This window comes from Bufo gargarizans, chromosome 2 (genome assembly GCF_014858855.1).
Source record: "Bufo gargarizans isolate SCDJY-AF-19 chromosome 2, ASM1485885v1, whole genome shotgun sequence".
Lineage (NCBI taxonomy): Eukaryota > Metazoa > Chordata > Amphibia > Anura > Bufonidae > Bufo > Bufo gargarizans.
Genome location: NC_058081.1, coordinates 50,563,174 through 50,581,107, shown reverse-complemented (window position 1 = coordinate 50,581,107; position 17,934 = coordinate 50,563,174). Strand labels below are relative to the sequence as shown.

At 44.8% G+C, this 17,934-nt stretch overlaps 1 protein-coding gene across 1 annotated transcript; it reads left to right on the top strand.

Moving 5' to 3' along the window:
- The first annotated feature begins 396 nt into the window (after window positions 1–396).
- On the top strand, window positions 397–17,579 carry LOC122925588 (transmembrane 4 L6 family member 5-like). The gene is made up of 5 exons (XM_044276949.1): window positions 397–579; window positions 1,014–1,079; window positions 13,336–13,535; window positions 15,892–16,166; window positions 17,575–17,579. The coding sequence occupies exons 1-5, from the start codon at window positions 397–399 to the stop codon at window positions 17,577–17,579; spliced, it is 729 nt and encodes a 242-aa protein (XP_044132884.1).
- Window positions 17,580–17,934: the final 355 nt, after the last annotated feature.

Sequence of the window (17,934 nt, the reverse complement as noted above, 5' to 3'; positions counted from 1 at the left end):
GATTTTCCTGTACTATATGATGTCTGATTTTTATTTTTTTTAATCATGAGATAATCTTTTAAGACGTGTGTCCCAAGACATTTCTCCATATAGTGTGCATGATATCTTATACAGTATGTATTGCATGTAATGGCATTCTTAGTAATGCTTATTATATTTTTACATCTCCTCTCCATGATCTCCATCGTGGACATGACATAATAACTTCATCTTGTGACTTTCTATCAGTGCTTAGATCTATCAGTAATATATGATGTCCAAACTCCATACTCTCACCTCGAGGACTGCTATCTCACAACTCGTGACTGCACTTTCAGAGGTCGGGTCTGTACATAAAAGCTACACCTGCTCTACGCCGTTGTCACTTTGTTGCTCCGCTACAGCTTGGCTTGTACCATGTGCACTGGAAAGTGTGCCAAGTTCATTGGGGGGGCCCTGTACCCCTTCGCCGTCATCTGCATCGTCTCCAATGCACTCCTGTTCTTTCCGGGATGGAGCTTGGAGGTCGCCGAGAATACTGGGCTGAAACTGACGACTGAGGTTTCGACCTTCTTGGGCATTGTGGGCGGTGGAATACTGGTGAGATTTATATCCTATCATTGACACCATCCTAAAAATTTGCCTGAATTTTTTTCCCTTTCTTTGTGTCCTTACTTGTGCAGACATTTTGCTGCCACCAGGATGAAAACAATTTCTGAATGAAGCAAAAAATATAATTGTCTCTAATGGGAAATTCTCATAATTTTTTGTAAAATTTTTTATGTTTTTAGCCGTATCACCTCCATAGCCAAGATGGTCACTAGTCATGGTATTGGCCCATCAAGGATTTACAAGGTGCCAATAAAAGTACAGATGTTATAGTATTTTATGGTCAATTGTTGGGCAACAAATGGAAAATTTTTGAATTTTTCAGACAACCAGAACTGCTCGATATCCAGCAAACGTTTATCCAGTCAGACTCCTTGGAGGCCAAGTGTAGGGTGTTAAAACTTCTTTAATTTTCTCCATGACAGGTCCTCATTACAGCTGTTCAGATTCAGGCGTCTGGAAGGAAAGGATGCTGCGGAAACCGAATGGGGGTGAGAACTTTTTTCTTAAACCATGTTTTAAATGTAATTATTATTATTATGGCCCCTAGAAATTGCCATCCTTGTAGCCGTATGTGGATGGTGGCGGGTATGCCCCCCCCCCCCCCACCTAGTGTCCATGGTCATGGATCACCAATAGTAAAAGTTGTATCCAGGATGAGGAACCGAACTCGGTAGTTATTCAAATAGACATGAGCGAATTGATTCTAAAATTCAGAAATTCCCGAATTTTATGAAAAGTTTTGATTCTGATGTTTCATGAGGTTCTTCGGGCTTGGAACGCCTTTTGTCAAGCTATGATACAACAGAAAATAAGTGGCACTAAGGACATGATACAGACTGCGCATGCATCGAGGAAGTCTGGCTAGACCTGAAAGTGGAGGCATCGAGTTCGAATGGAGGAGCCTTGCCTGCACTTTTGGGTCTACTTAGAGGTCGGTGGCACATGTGCTGCTCAAGTAACAGCAGGAGATCCTTTGCACTTGCACCGATATTTGGCGCAACACAGCGCAGATTGACAAGGCCAGGCAAGATGTCTGGCCCGGTCAATCAGGTGGGAAGGGGGAGTCCGCTGAGCAGCTTACTGGTGCTTCAAATTTGATTCATTAGAATCTAGGGCAGGGGTGCACAACCTTTTTTGGTCTGGGGGCCGCACTGTCACCGCACTATTTCAAGGGGCCGCAAAAGAAAAGTTAATCAGCGCTTGTTTGCATCAGCCTATTACACTGGGGAGGAATGATCACTACCACAGTCATTCCTCCCTCATTCACTTCTATCGACTATCGGTAGCCGATTCCTGATTACACGGGGAGCTGTGCTGACGATAATTGTACATCTTTCATCCTGATAAAATATGCAAATCGGCCGACAAACGAGTGATTCCATGTTTATCAGCGGCGCGATTATACTGGCCAGATCTCAGGAATGTTCCCATTAGGGATCGACCAATTATCGGTTTCACCGATATTCTCGGCCGATATTCAGTATTTTGACCGTTATCGGCATTTATTTTGCCGATATTCCGATAACTTATGGGGAACACAGATCGCGCTGCTGACAGCGCTCTCCGTGTTCCCTCAGCAGCACAGGGGAGAAGGAAGCAGTGTCTCCTCCCCCCTGTGCTGCTGCTGCCGCTGCCACCAATGGGAGGACAGGGGACAAGAGGAGGGGAGGAGCTGTGGCCACTGCGCCACCAATGAAGATACCTGTCTCATTAATTCATATACAGGAGGCGGGAGCTGCAGAATCACATAGCGGCTCCCGAACTCTATGAGCAATAGCTGCGATCCGCGGTAGTTAACCCCCCAGGTGCCGCGGATCGCAGCTACAGCTCATAGAGGTCGGGAGCCGGCTATGTGATTCTGCAGCTCCCGCCTCCTGTATATGAATAATCAAGAGATTTATCTTCATTGGTGGCGCAGTGCGCCCCCCCAAGCCCCCCCCAGTATTAATCATTGGTGGTGCAGTGCGCCCCCCCAAGCCCCCCAGTATTAATCATTGGTGGCGCAGTGCGCCCCCCAAACCCCCCAGTATTAATCATTGGTGGCGCAGTGCGCCCCCCCAAGCCCCCCAGTATTAATCATTGGTGGCACAGTGCACCCCCCCAAGCCCCCCAGTATTAATCATTGGTGGCGCAGTGCGCCCCCCACCCCAGTATTAACAACATGGGTCGCGCAGTACGCCCCCCCCCACCCAAGCCCCCCAGTATTAATCATTGGGTGCAGTGGCCACAGGATCCCCTCTCCCCTGCTCTTCCGATCGGAACCACAGCAGTGTAATCCTGGGGCTCCGATCGGTTACCATGGCAGCCAGGACGCTATTGAAGCCCTGGCTGCTATGGTAAGCTCCATGCTGCTGTGTGCACAAAGCACAGGGCAGCAGGGACAGTGTGAGCTCCTATTCACCCTGATAGATCTCTATCAGGGTGAATAGGACAAGGTTTCTAGTCCCTAAGGGGGCTAAAAGTTAGTAAAAAAATAAATAAAAAATATTAAGTATAAATGAAAAAGAAAGATTTACAAAAAAAAAACTACACGTTAACAATAAACATATTCATTTTCAGCAGGATTTTTTTTATTTTTTTCAAAAATGAAAATTCACATAATATCGGTATAAATTATTGGCTATCGGCCTAAAAGTTCACAAATTATCGGTATCGGCCCTAAAAAATCAATATCGGTCGATCCCTAGTTCCCATGTACATCTGTTCCCAGTAATTGTCCTGAATATTGTGCCGTGTAACTGGGGCTTAGAGATTTCCTGGTAAAAAATATTTTTTAACACATTCCTGCAGCATGGGCCTGAAACCGAGGATTCATACTCTCCTGCTCCCCGCCGCTCCCGCGGTCTCCATCTTCTGGTTCCGGCGCTGTTTACACCTGGTTGGATATGGGCATAGTCACATGTACCTCTCCAGCCAATGACTGGCTTCTGTGGTGATGTGGCCACAAGCAGCGTGTCACCGCTAAAGCCCGTCATAGAGAGGTGCTCCGGGAGCGGAGGATGGAGACAGCGAGAGCAGTACGGAGCAGGAAAGAAGGAATCTTCTATGTCAGGGGCCATGCTGCAGGAACTTGGGAACTCCTTTAGGTGGCGACGCTTCCTTCCTGCCTCCTGTTCAGAGGAGCAGAGACTGTGGGGATTCACTGAGAGAGGATCAGATACAATGAGGGATTCACTGAGAGAGGAGCAGATACAATGAGGGATTCACTGTATGAGGGGAAGATACAATGAGGGATTTACTGAGAGAGGAGCAGATACAATGAGGGATTCACTGTATGAGGGGAAGATACAATGAGGGATTTACTGAGAGAGGAGCAGATACTATGAGGGATTTACTGAGAGAGGAGCAGATACTGTGGAGGATTCACTGTGAGAGGGGCAGATACTGTGGGGATTCACTGAGAGAGGAGCAGATACAACGAGGGATTCACTGAGAGAAAAGCAGATACAATGAGGGATTTACTGAGAGAGGAGCAGATATAATGAGGGATTCACTGAGAGAGGAGCAGATACAATAAGGGATTCACTGAGAGAGGAGCAGATACAATGAGGGATTCACTGAGAGAGGAGCAGATACTGTGGGGGATTCACTGAGAGAGGAGCAGATACTGTGGGGGATTCACTGAGAGAGGAGCAGATACAATGATGGATTCACTGAGAGAGGAGCAGATACAATGAGGGATTCACTGAGAGAGGAGCAGATACTGTGGGGGATTCACTGAGAGAGGAGCAGATACTGTGGGGGATTCACTGAGAGAGGAGCAGATACAATGAGGGATTCACTGAGAGAGGAGCAGATACTGTGAGGGATTTACTGAGAGAGGAGAAGATACAATGAGGGATTCACTGAGAGAGGAGCAGATACAATGAGGGATTCACTGAGAGAGGAGCAGATACAACGAGGGATTCACTGAGAGAGGAGCAGATACTGTGGGGGATTCACTGAGAGAGGAGCAGATACAATGAGGGATTCACTGAGAGAGGAGCAGATACAATGAGGGATTCACTGAGAGAGGAGCAGATACTGTGGGGGATTCACTGAGAGAGGAGCAGATACTGTGGGGGATTCACTGAGAGAGGAGCAGATACAATGAGGGATTCACTGTGAGAGGAGCAGATACAATGAGGGATTCACTGAGAGAGGAGCAGATACTGTGGGGATTCACTGAGAGAGGAGCAGATACAATGAGGGATTCACTGAGAGAGGAGCAGATACTGTGGGGATTCACTGAGAGAGGGGCAGATACTGTGGGGGATTCACTGAGAAAGGAGCAGATACTGTGGGGGATTCACTGAGAGAGGAGCAGATACTGTGGGGATTCACTGAGAGAGGAGCAGATACTGTGGGGGATTAACTGACAGAGGAGCAGATACTGTGGGGGATTAACTGAGAGAGGAGCAGATACTATGAGGGATTCACTGAGAGAGGAGCAGATACTGTGGGGGATTCACTGAGAGAGGAGCAGATACTGTGGGGGATTCACTGAGAGAGGAGCAGATACAATGAGGGATTCACTGAGAGAGGAGCAGATACTGTGAGGGATTTACTGAGAGAGGAGCAGATACAATGAGGGATTCACTGAGAGAGGAGCAGATACAATGAGGGATTCACTGAGAGAGGAGCAGATACAATGAGGGATTCACTGAGAGAGGAGCAGATACAACGAGGGATTCACTGAGAGAGGAGCAGATACTGTGGGGGATTCACTGAGAGAGGAGCAGATACAATGAGGGATTCACTGAGAGAGGAGCAGATACAATGAGGGATTCACTGAGAGAGGAGCAGATACTGTGGGGGATTCACTGAGAGAGGAGCAGATACTGTGGGGGATTCACTGAGAGAGGAGCAGATACAATGAGGGATTCACTGTGAGAGGAGCAGATACAATGAGGGATTCACTGAGAGAGGAGCAGATACTGTGGGGATTCACTGAGAGAGGAGCAGATACAATGAGGGATTCACTGAGAGAGGAGCAGATACTGTGGGGATTCACTGAGAGAGGGGCAGATACTGTGGGGGATTCACTGAGAAAGGAGCAGATACTGTGGGGGATTCACTGAGAGAGGAGCAGATACTGTGGGGATTCACTGAGAGAGGAGCAGATACTGTGGGGGATTAACTGAGAGAGGAGCAGATACTGTGGGGGATTCACTGAGAGAGGAGCAGATACTATGAGGGATTCACTGAGAGAGGAGCAGATACTGTGGGGGATTCACTGAGAGAGGAGCAGATACTGTGGGGGATTCACTGAGAGAGGAGCAGATACAATGAGGGATTCACTGAGAGAGGAGCAGATACAATGAGGGATTCACTGTATGAGGGGAAGATACAATGAGGGATTTACTGAGAGAGGAGCAGATACAATGAGGGATTCACTGTATGAGGGGAAGATACAATGAGGGATTTACTGAGAGAGGAGCAGATACTATGAGGGATTTACTGAGAGAGGAGCAGATACTGTGGAGGATTCACTGTGAGAGGGGCAGATACTGTGGGGATTCACTGAGAGAGTAGCAGATACAACGAGGGATTCACTGAGAGAAAAGCAGATACAATGAGGGATTTACTGAGAGAGGAGCAGATACAATGAGGGATTTACTGAGAGAGGAGCAGATATAATGAGGGATTCACTGAGAGAGGAGCAGATACAATAAGGGATTCACTGAGAGAGGAGCAGATACAATGAGGGATTCACTGAGAGAGGAGCAGATACTGTGGGGGATTCACTGAGAGAGGAGCAGATACTGTGGGGGATTCACTGAGAGAGGAGCAGATACAATGATGGATTCACTGAGAGAGGAGCAGATACAATGAGGGATTCACTGAGAGAGGAGCAGATACTGTGGGGGATTCACTGAGAGAGGAGCAGATACTGTGGGGGATTCACTGAGAGAGGAGCAGATACTGTGGGGGATTAACTGAGAGAGGAGCAGATACTGTGGGGGATTCACTGAGAGAGGAGCAGATACTATGAGGGATTTACTGAGAGAGGAGCAGATACTGTGGGGGATTCACTGAAAGAGGAGCAGATACTGTGGGGGATTCACTGAGAGAGGAGCAGATACAATGAGGGATTCACTGAGAGGAGCAGATACAATGATGGATTCACTGAGAGAGGAGCAGATACAATGAGGGATTCACTGAGAGAGGAGCAGATACTGTGGGGGATTCACTGAGAGAGGAGCAGATACTGTGGGGGATTCACTGAGAGAGGAGCAGATACAATGAGGGATTCACTGAGAGAGGAGCAGATACTGTGGGGGATTTACTGAGAGAGGAGCAGATACAATGAGGGATTCACTGAGAGAGGAGCAGATACAACGAGGGATTCACTGAGAGAGGAGCAGATACAGTGAGGGATTCACTGAGAGAGGAGCAGATACTGTGGGGGATTTACTGAGAGAGGAGCAGATACAATGAGGGATTCACTGAGAGAGGAGCAGATACAATGAGGGATTCACTGAGAGAGGAGCAGATACTGTGGGGGATTCACTGAGAGAGGAGCAGATACTGTGGGGGATTCACTGAGAGAGGAGCAGATACAATGAGGGATTCACTGTGAGAGGAGCAGATACAATGGGATTCACTGAGAGAGGAGCAGATACTGTGGGGATTCACTGAGAGAGGAGCAGATACAATGAGGGATTCACTGAGAGAGGAGCAGATACTGTGGGGATTCACTGAGAGAGGGGCAGATACTGTGGGGGATTCACTGAGAAATGAGCAGATACTGTGGGGGATTCACTAAGAGAGGAGCAGATACTGTGGGGATTAACTGAGAGAGGAGCAGATACTGTGGGGATTAACTGAGAGAGGAGCAGATACTGTGGGGGATTCACTGAGAGAGGAGCAGATACTATGAGGGATTCACTGAGAGAGGAGCAGATACTGTGGGGGATTCACTGAGAGAGGAGCAGATACTGTGGGGGATTCACTGAGAGAGGAGCAGATACTATGAGGGATTCACTGAGAGAGGAGCAGATACAATGAGGGATTCACTGAGAGAGGAGCAGATACTGTGGGGATTCACTGAGAGAGGAGCAGATACTGTGGGGGATTCACTGAGAGAGGAGCAGATACTGTGGGGGATTCACTGAGAGAGGAGCAAATACTATGAGGGATTCACCGAGAGAGGAGAAGATACTGTGGGGATTCGCTGAGAGAGGGGCAGATACTGTGGGGATTCACTGAGAGAGGAGCAGATACTGTGGGGATTCACTGAGAGAGGAGCAGATACTGTGGGGGATTCACTGAGAGAGGAGCAGATACTGTGGGGGATTCACTGAGAGAGGAGCAGATACTATGAGGGATTCACTGAGAGAGGAGCAGATACTGTGGGGATTCACTGTATGAGGGGCAGATACAATGAGGGATTCACTGTATGAGGGGCAGATACTGGGGTATTAGCTGTATCAGGGGCAGATACTGAGGGATACACTGTATAAGGGGCAGATACTATGGTGGATTCAATGCATGAGAGGTTGATACTGTGGGGGATTCACTGTATCAGGGGCAGATACTGGGGGATTAACTGAGAGAGGAGCAGATACTGTGGGGGATTCACTGAGAGAGGAGCAGATACTATGAGGGATTCACTGAGAGAGGAGCAGATACTGTGGGGGATTCACTGAGAGAGGAGCAGATACTGTGGGGGATTCACTGAGAGAGGAGCAGATACAATGAGGGATTCACTGAGAGAGGAGCAGATACAATGAGGGATTCACTGTATGAGGGGAAGATACAATGAGGGATTTACTGAGAGAGGAGCAGATACAATGAGGGATTCACTGTATGAGGGGAAGATACAATGAGGGATTTACTGAGAGAGGAGCAGATACTATGAGGGATTTACTGAGAGAGGAGCAGATACTGTGGAGGATTCACTGTGAGAGGGGCAGATACTGTGGGGATTCACTGAGAGAGTAGCAGATACAACGAGGGATTCACTGAGAGAAAAGCAGATACAATGAGGGATTTACTGAGAGAGGAGCAGATACAATGAGGGATTTACTGAGAGAGGAGCAGATATAATGAGGGATTCACTGAGAGAGGAGCAGATACAATAAGGGATTCACTGAGAGAGGAGCAGATACAATGAGGGATTCACTGAGAGAGGAGCAGATACTGTGGGGGATTCACTGAGAGAGGAGCAGATACTGTGGGGGATTCACTGAGAGAGGAGCAGATACAATGATGGATTCACTGAGAGAGGAGCAGATACAATGAGGGATTCACTGAGAGAGGAGCAGATACTGTGGGGGATTCACTGAGAGAGGAGCAGATACTGTGGGGGATTCACTGAGAGAGGAGCAGATACTGTGGGGGATTAACTGAGAGAGGAGCAGATACTGTGGGGGATTCACTGAGAGAGGAGCAGATACTATGAGGGATTTACTGAGAGAGGAGCAGATACTGTGGGGGATTCACTGAAAGAGGAGCAGATACTGTGGGGGATTCACTGAGAGAGGAGCAGATACAATGAGGGATTCACTGAGAGGAGCAGATACAATGATGGATTCACTGAGAGAGGAGCAGATACAATGAGGGATTCACTGAGAGAGGAGCAGATACTGTGGGGGATTCACTGAGAGAGGAGCAGATACTGTGGGGGATTCACTGAGAGAGGAGCAGATACAATGAGGGATTCACTGAGAGAGGAGCAGATACTGTGGGGGATTTACTGAGAGAGGAGCAGATACAATGAGGGATTCACTGAGAGAGGAGCAGATACAACGAGGGATTCACTGAGAGAGGAGCAGATACAGTGAGGGATTCACTGAGAGAGGAGCAGATACTGTGGGGGATTTACTGAGAGAGGAGCAGATACAATGAGGGATTCACTGAGAGAGGAGCAGATACAATGAGGGATTCACTGAGAGAGGAGCAGATACTGTGGGGGATTCACTGAGAGAGGAGCAGATACTGTGGGGGATTCACTGAGAGAGGAGCAGATACAATGAGGGATTCACTGTGAGAGGAGCAGATACAATGGGATTCACTGAGAGAGGAGCAGATACTGTGGGGATTCACTGAGAGAGGAGCAGATACAATGAGGGATTCACTGAGAGAGGAGCAGATACTGTGGGGATTCACTGAGAGAGGGGCAGATACTGTGGGGGATTCACTGAGAAATGAGCAGATACTGTGGGGGATTCACTAAGAGAGGAGCAGATACTGTGGGGATTAACTGAGAGAGGAGCAGATACTGTGGGGATTAACTGAGAGAGGAGCAGATACTGTGGGGGATTCACTGAGAGAGGAGCAGATACTATGAGGGATTCACTGAGAGAGGAGCAGATACTGTGGGGGATTCACTGAGAGAGGAGCAGATACTGTGGGGGATTCACTGAGAGAGGAGCAGATACTATGAGGGATTCACTGAGAGAGGAGCAGATACAATGAGGGATTCACTGAGAGAGGAGCAGATACTGTGGGGATTCACTGAGAGAGGAGCAGATACTGTGGGGGATTCACTGAGAGAGGAGCAGATACTGTGGGGGATTCACTGAGAGAGGAGCAAATACTATGAGGGATTCACCGAGAGAGGAGAAGATACTGTGGGGGATTCGCTGAGAGAGGGGCAGATACAATGAGGGATTCACTGAGAGAAGAGCAGATACTGTGGGGATTCACTGAGAGAGGAGCAGATACTGTGGGGGATTCACTGAGAGAGGAGCAGATACTGTGGGGGATTCACTGAGAGAGGAGCAGATACTATGAGGGATTCACTGAGAGAGGAGCAGATACTGTGGGGATTCACTGTATGAGGGGCAGATACAATGAGGGATTCACTGTATGAGGGGCAGATACTGGGGTATTAGCTGTATCAGGGGCAGATACTGAGGGATACACTGTATAAGGGGCAGATACTATGGTGGATTCAATGCATGAGAGGTTGATACTGTGGGGGATTCACTGTATCAGGGGCAGATACTGGGGGGATTTACTGTAAGGGGGCAGATACTGGAGGATTCACTGTATCAGGGGCAGATACTGTGGGGGATTTAATGTATGAGGGGTTCATACTGTGGGATATTCACTGTATTGGGGCAAATACTGGGGGGATTTACAGTAAGGGGGCAGATACTGGAGGATTCACTGTATCAGGGGCAGATACTGTGGGGGATTTAATGTATGAGGGGCAGATACTGGGGGATTTACTGTATCAGTGGCAGATACTGTGGAGGATTGACTTCATGAGCGGTTGATACAGGGGGATTCACTGTATCAGGGCCTGATTTATCTCATAGATTTCTAGAGTAACGTGTCTGACGCTGTTATGTAGATTATGGTTTGCATTCTATGACTTGTAGTGTCCTGCCCCACATTACAGGGTGTCATGTCCTCCTTTTGGGGGTGTCATGTCCTCCTTTTTGAAGATATGGAAGTCGCCCCTCCTCTTGGAATCGATTCGCTCATCTCCAGTCACTAGTATCAATACACGGGAAAGCAGAGTGAGGTGAAATTATGCCAACCCGAGGAAACATATGGACTAATACAGTCCTGATCAAAAGTTTAAGACCACTTGAAAAATGGCAAAAAAATCTTATTTTACATTGTTGGATCTTAACAAGGTTCCAAGTAGAGCTTCAACATGCAACAAGAAGAAATGAGAGTGAGACAAAACATTTTTTGAGCATTCAATTAATTGAAAATAACGAATAAACTGAAACAGGCTGTTTTTCAGCTGATCAAAAGTTTAGGACCACATGCCTTTAAAAGGCCAAATCTGTGCAAAGATCTGGATGCATTGTCATTTTCTGTCAGCTTGTCACACGTTGTGATGGCAAAGGCAAAAAAACTCTCCCTTTTTAAACGTGGTCGGGTTGCTGAACTGCATAAGCAGGGTCTCTCACAGCACGCTATCACTGCTGAGGTGGGACGCAGTAAGACAGTCATTTGGAGTTTCTTAAATGATCCTGAGGGTTATAAAACAAAAAAGTCAAGTGGAAGACCCCAAAAAATTTCATCAGCACTGAGCCGGAGGATCCAATTGGCTGTCCGTCAAGACACTGGACGATCCTCGACCCAGATTAAGGCCCTTACTGGTGCTGACTGCAGCCCCATAACCATCAGACGGCATCTGAGACTGAAGGGCTTCAAAAACAAAAAACATCTTCAAAGATCTCGTCTCCTTGAACGCCACAGAACTGCTTGTTTGGACTTTGCAAGAGAGCACCAAACATGGGTGGAAGAAAGTTTTATTCTCTGATGAGAAAACATTTAACCTTGATGGTCCTGATGGTTTCCAACGTTACTGGCATGACAAGCAGATCCCACCTGAGATGTTTTCTACACGCCACAGTGGAGGGGGCGCCATAATGGTCTGGGGTGCTTTTTCCTTCAGTGGGACAATAGAGCTTCAGGAAGTGCAGGGGCGTCAAACGGACGCTGGCTATGTCCAGATGTTGCAGAGAGCATTCCTCATGACTGAGGGCCCTCGTCTGTGTGGTAACGACTGGGTTTTTCAACAGGACAACGCTACAGTACACAATGCCCGCAGGACAAGGGACTTCTTCCAGGAGAATAACATCACTCTTTTGGCCCATCCTGCGTATTTCCCTGACCTAAATCCAATTGAGAACCTTTGGGGATGGATGGCAGGGAAGTTTACAAAAATGGACAACAGTTCCAAACAGTAGATGGCCTTCGTGCGGCCGTGTTCACCACTTGGAGAAATGTTCCCACGCACCTCATGGAAACACTTGCATCAAGCATGCCGAAACAAATTTTTGAAGTGATAAACAATAACGGTGGAGCTACTCATTACTGAGTTCATGTTTGGAAGTTGGATTTCTGTTTTCGGGGGGTATCGTTTTTTTGGGGGGGATGTGCGGTCCTAAACTTTTGATCAGATGAAAAACAACCTCTTTCAGTTTATTTGTTGTTTTCATTAAATTGAAAAAATGTTTTGTCTCACTCCCATTTCTTCTTGTTGCATGTTGAAGCTCTACTTGGAACCTTGTTAAGATCCAGCCATGCTAAATATGATTTTTTTTGCCATTTTTCAAGTGGTCTTAAACTTTTGATCAGGACTGTACATGTGTGGAAAAGAAGGGCGTAAAAGGGAGGAGAGGAGGAACATCAGCTCAATCAGAAAGGATGAATACAAAGCAGTAAGGCAAAGTACTAAGATGGGGATCCAGAGGAAGGGTGGATGTGGCAGTGGAGTGGCAAGTGGCAACAGTGTCAGCAGTGTGAGGCAATGCCTGTGATAATGGCAGGGGAAGGAAGGGGATGAATCAGCTGCATCACCAGCAGACATGAAACTGAAGTTAGGTTGCAATGGTTTAAGCATGTGCCAGAACATCACCACATGCGGCCAAAGACTAATGGACACACAACATATGCGCCACCACATCACATTCATCGAGCAGTGACACCACACTTGTGATGCACACGCAATGAGGAACAAGCCTCAAGGTAATGAGGGCTATGCTGACCTCTAGTGGTAAAAGAGGAGCGTTACCCTGAGGAATACCAATAGTAGATATGGGATGCAGAAGTCCCAAACTTCATTAGGAGTCTGGGGTCTTCATTAGTATCGGGATATGGTCTGTGGTCTGAGGTTATTTAGAACTGCTACTACAGAAAGGTGGCGTTGGCTACATGTAAGGTATAGTAGAGCGGTGGTGGTAACGGAAGGGGGCAATTTTAGGGAACAGTCCAGAATGCAGGGTCTACTTAATCCACCACTCTTGCCCACCTAGGAGAATTCTCATCACCTCTATATCTCCCATCCAGATGTTCCTATCTATCCTGTGCGCTGCTATTGGACTCACCGGATCGCTGTTTTGTCTTGTCATGTGCGTTACAGCGATACACCGCGGGCCTGTCTGTGGCTATTATGAATCGGGCCACATTAATACCACCGCCCATTTTACTACTGAGAATGAAACTCTAATCTGGGGGCGCCCATTCGAAAGACCATTGCCGGAATACAAGTAAGAAGAAAGATTATCCAATCCTACTCAACATGTCAATATTGTACATAGGAGGCAGTATTATAGTAGTTATATTCTTGTACATAGGAGCAGTATTATAGTAGTTATATTCTTGTACATAGGAGGCAGTATTATAGTAGTTATATTCTTGTACATAGGAGCAGTATTATAGTAGTTATATTCTTGTACACAGGAGCAGTATTATAGTAGTTATATTCTTGTACATAGGAGGCAGTATTATAGTAGCTATATTCTTGTGCATAGGAGCAGTATTATAGTAGTTATATTCTTGTACATAGGAGCAGTATTATAGTAGTTATATTCTTGTACACAGGAGCAGTATTATAGTAGTTATATTCTTGTACATAGGAGGCAGTATTATAGTAGCTATATTCTTGTACATAGGAGCAGTATTATAGTAGTTATATTCTTGTACATAGGAGCAGTATTATAGTAGTTATATTCTTGTACACAGGAGCAGTATTATAGTAGTTATATTCTTGTACATAGGAGGAGTATTATAGTAGTTATATTCTTGTACATAGGAGCAGTATTATAGTAGTTATATTCTTGTACATAGGAGCAGTATTATAGTAGTTATATTCTTGTACATAGGAGGCAGTATTATAGTAGTTATATTCTTGTACATAGGAGCAGTATTATAGTAGTTATATTCTTGTACATAGGAGGCAGTACTATAGTAGTTATATTCTTGTACATAGGAGGCAGTATTATAGTAGTTATATTCTTGTACATAGGAGGCAGTATTATAGTAGTTATATTCTTGTACATAGGAGCAGTATTATAGTAGTTATATTCTTGTACATAGGAGGCAGTATTATAGTAGTTATATTCTTGTACATAGGAGCAGTATTATAGTAGTTATATTCTTGTACATAGGAGGCAGTATTATAGTAGTTATATTCTTGTACATAGGAGCAGTATTATAGTAGTTATATTCTTGTACATAGGAGCAGTATTATAGCAGTTATATTCTTATACATAGGAGGCAGTATTATAGTAGTTATATTCTTGTACATAGGAGGCAGTATTATAGTAGTTATATTCTTGTACATAGGAGCAGTATTATAGTAGTTATATTCTTGTACATAGGAGCAGTATTATAGTAGTTATATTCTTGTACATAGGAGCAGTATTATAGTAGTTATATTCTTGTACATAGGAGCAGTGTTATAGTAGTTATATTCTTGTACATAGGAGCAATATTATAGTAGTTATATTCTTGTACATAGGAGCAGTATTATAGTAGTTATATTCTTGTACATAGGAGGCAGTATTATAGTAGTTATATTCTTGTACATAGGAGCAGTGTTATAGTAGTTATATTCTTGTACATAGGAGCAGTATTATAGTAGTTATATTCTTGTACATAGGAGCAGTATTATAGTAGTTATATTCTTGTACATAGGAGCAGTGTTATAGTAGTTATATTCTTGCACATAGGAGCAGTATTATAGTAGTTATATTCTTGTACATAGAAGCAGTATTATAGTAGTTATATTCTTGTACATAGCAGTATTATAGTAGTTATATTTTTGTACATAGGAGGAGTATTATAGTAGTTATATTCTTGTACATAGGAGCAGTATTATAGTAGTTATATTCCTGTACATAGGAGGCAGTATTATAGTAGTTATATTCTTGTACATAGGAGCAGTATTATAGTAGTTATATTCTTGTACATAGGAGCAGTATTATAGTAGTTATATTCCTGTACATAGGAGCAGTATTATAGTAGTTATATTCTTGTACATAGGAGCAGTATTATAGTAATTATATTCTTGTACATAGGAGCAGTATTATAGTAGCTATATTCTTGTACATAGGAGCAGTATTATAGTAGTTATATTCTTGTACATAGGAGCAGTATTATAGTAGTTATATTCTTGTACATAGGAGGCAGTATTATAGTAGTTATATTCTTGTACATAGGAGCAGTATTATAGTAGTTATATTCATGTACATAGGAGCAGTATTATAGTAGTTATATTCTTGTACATAGGAGCAGTATTATAGTAGTTATATTCTTGTACATAGGAGCAGTATTATAGTAGTTATATTCTTGTACATAGGAGCAGTATTATAGTAGTTATATTCTTGTACATAGGAGGCAGTATTATAGTAGTTATATACTTGTACATAGGAGCAGTATTATAGTAGTTATATTCTTGTACATAGAAGGCAGTAGTATAGTAGTTTTGTATGTTTGAGGCTGTATTATAGTAGTCATATACTTGTACAAAGGAGAAGAGAAGCTAATGACAATATGAAAAATCCCTCTGGAAAAATAATGTAGGTTCTTTCTCATGTACGATTTATCTTTCTTATCTTTCAGCAATGAAAACTATATCTACCATAAGGAGTCATGGAGTATCTGTGAAGAACCACCAAACGTGGTGGAGTTTAACTTAATTCTGTTCTCCATCATGTTGGCTTCCAGCTCCTTTGAGGTCATCCTGTGCGCCATTCAGCTTTTCAATGGTTTATTTGGGTCAATCTTTGGCACCTGCATCAAAAAAGATATAAATGATTACAAGGATATGGAGAAAGATACTAGTGACTATAATTATAAGGACACCACGGTTATTTGTGAGAAAAAAGAGGCCAAATGTGAGTACCACAGAAATACAATATTCAGCAGTAAAAATACTCCCAGCTGTGTAAAACCTTTATAGCTAAACCGAGATGGTGTAGTTTTCATAGTGGCCCCTAGATGTCAGTATAACAGATAAACATTGTTAGCATTGAGCAGGAACATCTCTTATTATGGTCTTATGTACACCACCGTAACGGTTTTTATTTTACGGTCCGTGTGCCATCAGGACCACATCTGCATCTGTCTGCATCCATATGTCTGTTCCGCAAATTTTTAGAATTTTTTTTAGAATTTTTTGGGAAATTTGTATTCTGGTCTGCAAAATGTGATCCACCGTCCCATCGAACTCAGTGGAACTGCAAAAAATGTGGATGGCAGACAGACGGTATTGGTATTTTCTGGGTCCGTGGTTTGCACGCTGCAAAATGCATACGGTCATGTGCATGAGGTCTCCAACTACTGTGAATGTAAGGCGGTAACTTCTCTGATATAAGCACCACAAGAGATGCAGAAGGTGCAGTAGAAGGAAAACCAGCAATGCATCGCCCCCTCCAGGCTGAATTAGGCATAACATAATAACAGGTTTGTTGTCTGATATGTATAGTGGGCCCCTGATTCTCCTAAGATGGTAGATGTCAGGGGGAATGGAGGATGGGGTAGTCGGATTTCAACATGCCCAATCCTTGTGTTCTCAGGTTAGATAACCCACCGCCAAATCATGCCAAAAATGTATGTGTATAGGGGCGTCTGGAGCAGTGATGTACCTATAATGGAGCCAGAGCACGTGACTGCTCAGGTGAATGGGAGGCCCAGGGCTGAACTCCTTCATGCACTGGGGGAGCTCAGCGCATAGAGATTATCCAGCTTCCATTGATATCGGTGGTAAGTGCATAAATTCCTATGCACTGTGTTCCCCCTAGTGGTGGCTGCAGGCAAACAGTTATAATATACTCTGTGAGGGGAAGCAGTATGTGGGAGATTTATTAATGTACTTCCAACGGTAAATTTACATGAGCCGAGACGAACTGCGCATGCGCCGATGACATTCTGATCTCAGAATGAGATGTACTGTGTGTGAGCTGATTGAACACTCACCGGCGCATGTGCGGGATTACAGAGCCAGGCATAAAGACAGTGAGGGTGTCTGGCCCTGTCAGTCAAGGAGAGGGGGAGTGGCTAAGGGGTGGCAAAGCAGTGCTCCAAGATGTAAGGCCCGCCCCTTGTGCACTGAGCACCTCATGGGCATATGGAACAATCTTCTGATTTCTCATAAACTGGGCCACTGATTTTCAACCGGGTAGGGGTTGTTTCAGTCAGCAGGATCAACCATAATATGCCCTGTGTCCAGTTTATTAGGGTTGATCATGCCGACTAGTGCTTTTGAAATGGGCATTGTCATCATAACTTTTTTTTTTACTGCAGGTTGAGGCAACATTTTCGGCGTTGGAAAGAAAGCCTCTTACCGATATTGTAGGATGTGTAAGCGGCTCACCACCTCCTCCGTGCCGAGCATAGGTGGGACACTCCACATGAGGACCGCCACCCCGACTGATCAATAAATGTTGATTTATCTGAGCAGAAAGGATTCTGGGAGTTTCTGTATATGTGTATAGCGTGGATTCATTTTTTTATATAGATTTTGGAAGATGACGCCAGCAGGTTAGGATTTTTATGATGCATCATTTCGTTACCCGGTCAATAAAAGTCGGCGACTGGTCCTTTACTGACATATTTTGCCAGTTTAAATTGCTTATGGAAAAATTTGGTAAAACCAATAATATA

What these genes read in the sequence shown, in the direction of transcription:
- LOC122925588 (XM_044276949.1), top strand. Translation starts at nt 397, where the DNA reads ATGTGCACTGGAAAGTGTGCCAAGTTCATTGGGGGGGCCCTGTACCCC. An exon ending in TTGTGGGCGGTGGAATACTG is followed by an intron (nt 580 to 1,013) that starts GTGAGATTTATA and finishes TCTCCATGACAG; the next exon opens with GTCCTCATTACAGCTGTTCA. An exon ending in AGACCATTGCCGGAATACAA is followed by an intron (nt 13,536 to 15,891) that starts GTAAGAAGAAAG and finishes CTTATCTTTCAG; the next exon opens with CAATGAAAACTATATCTACC.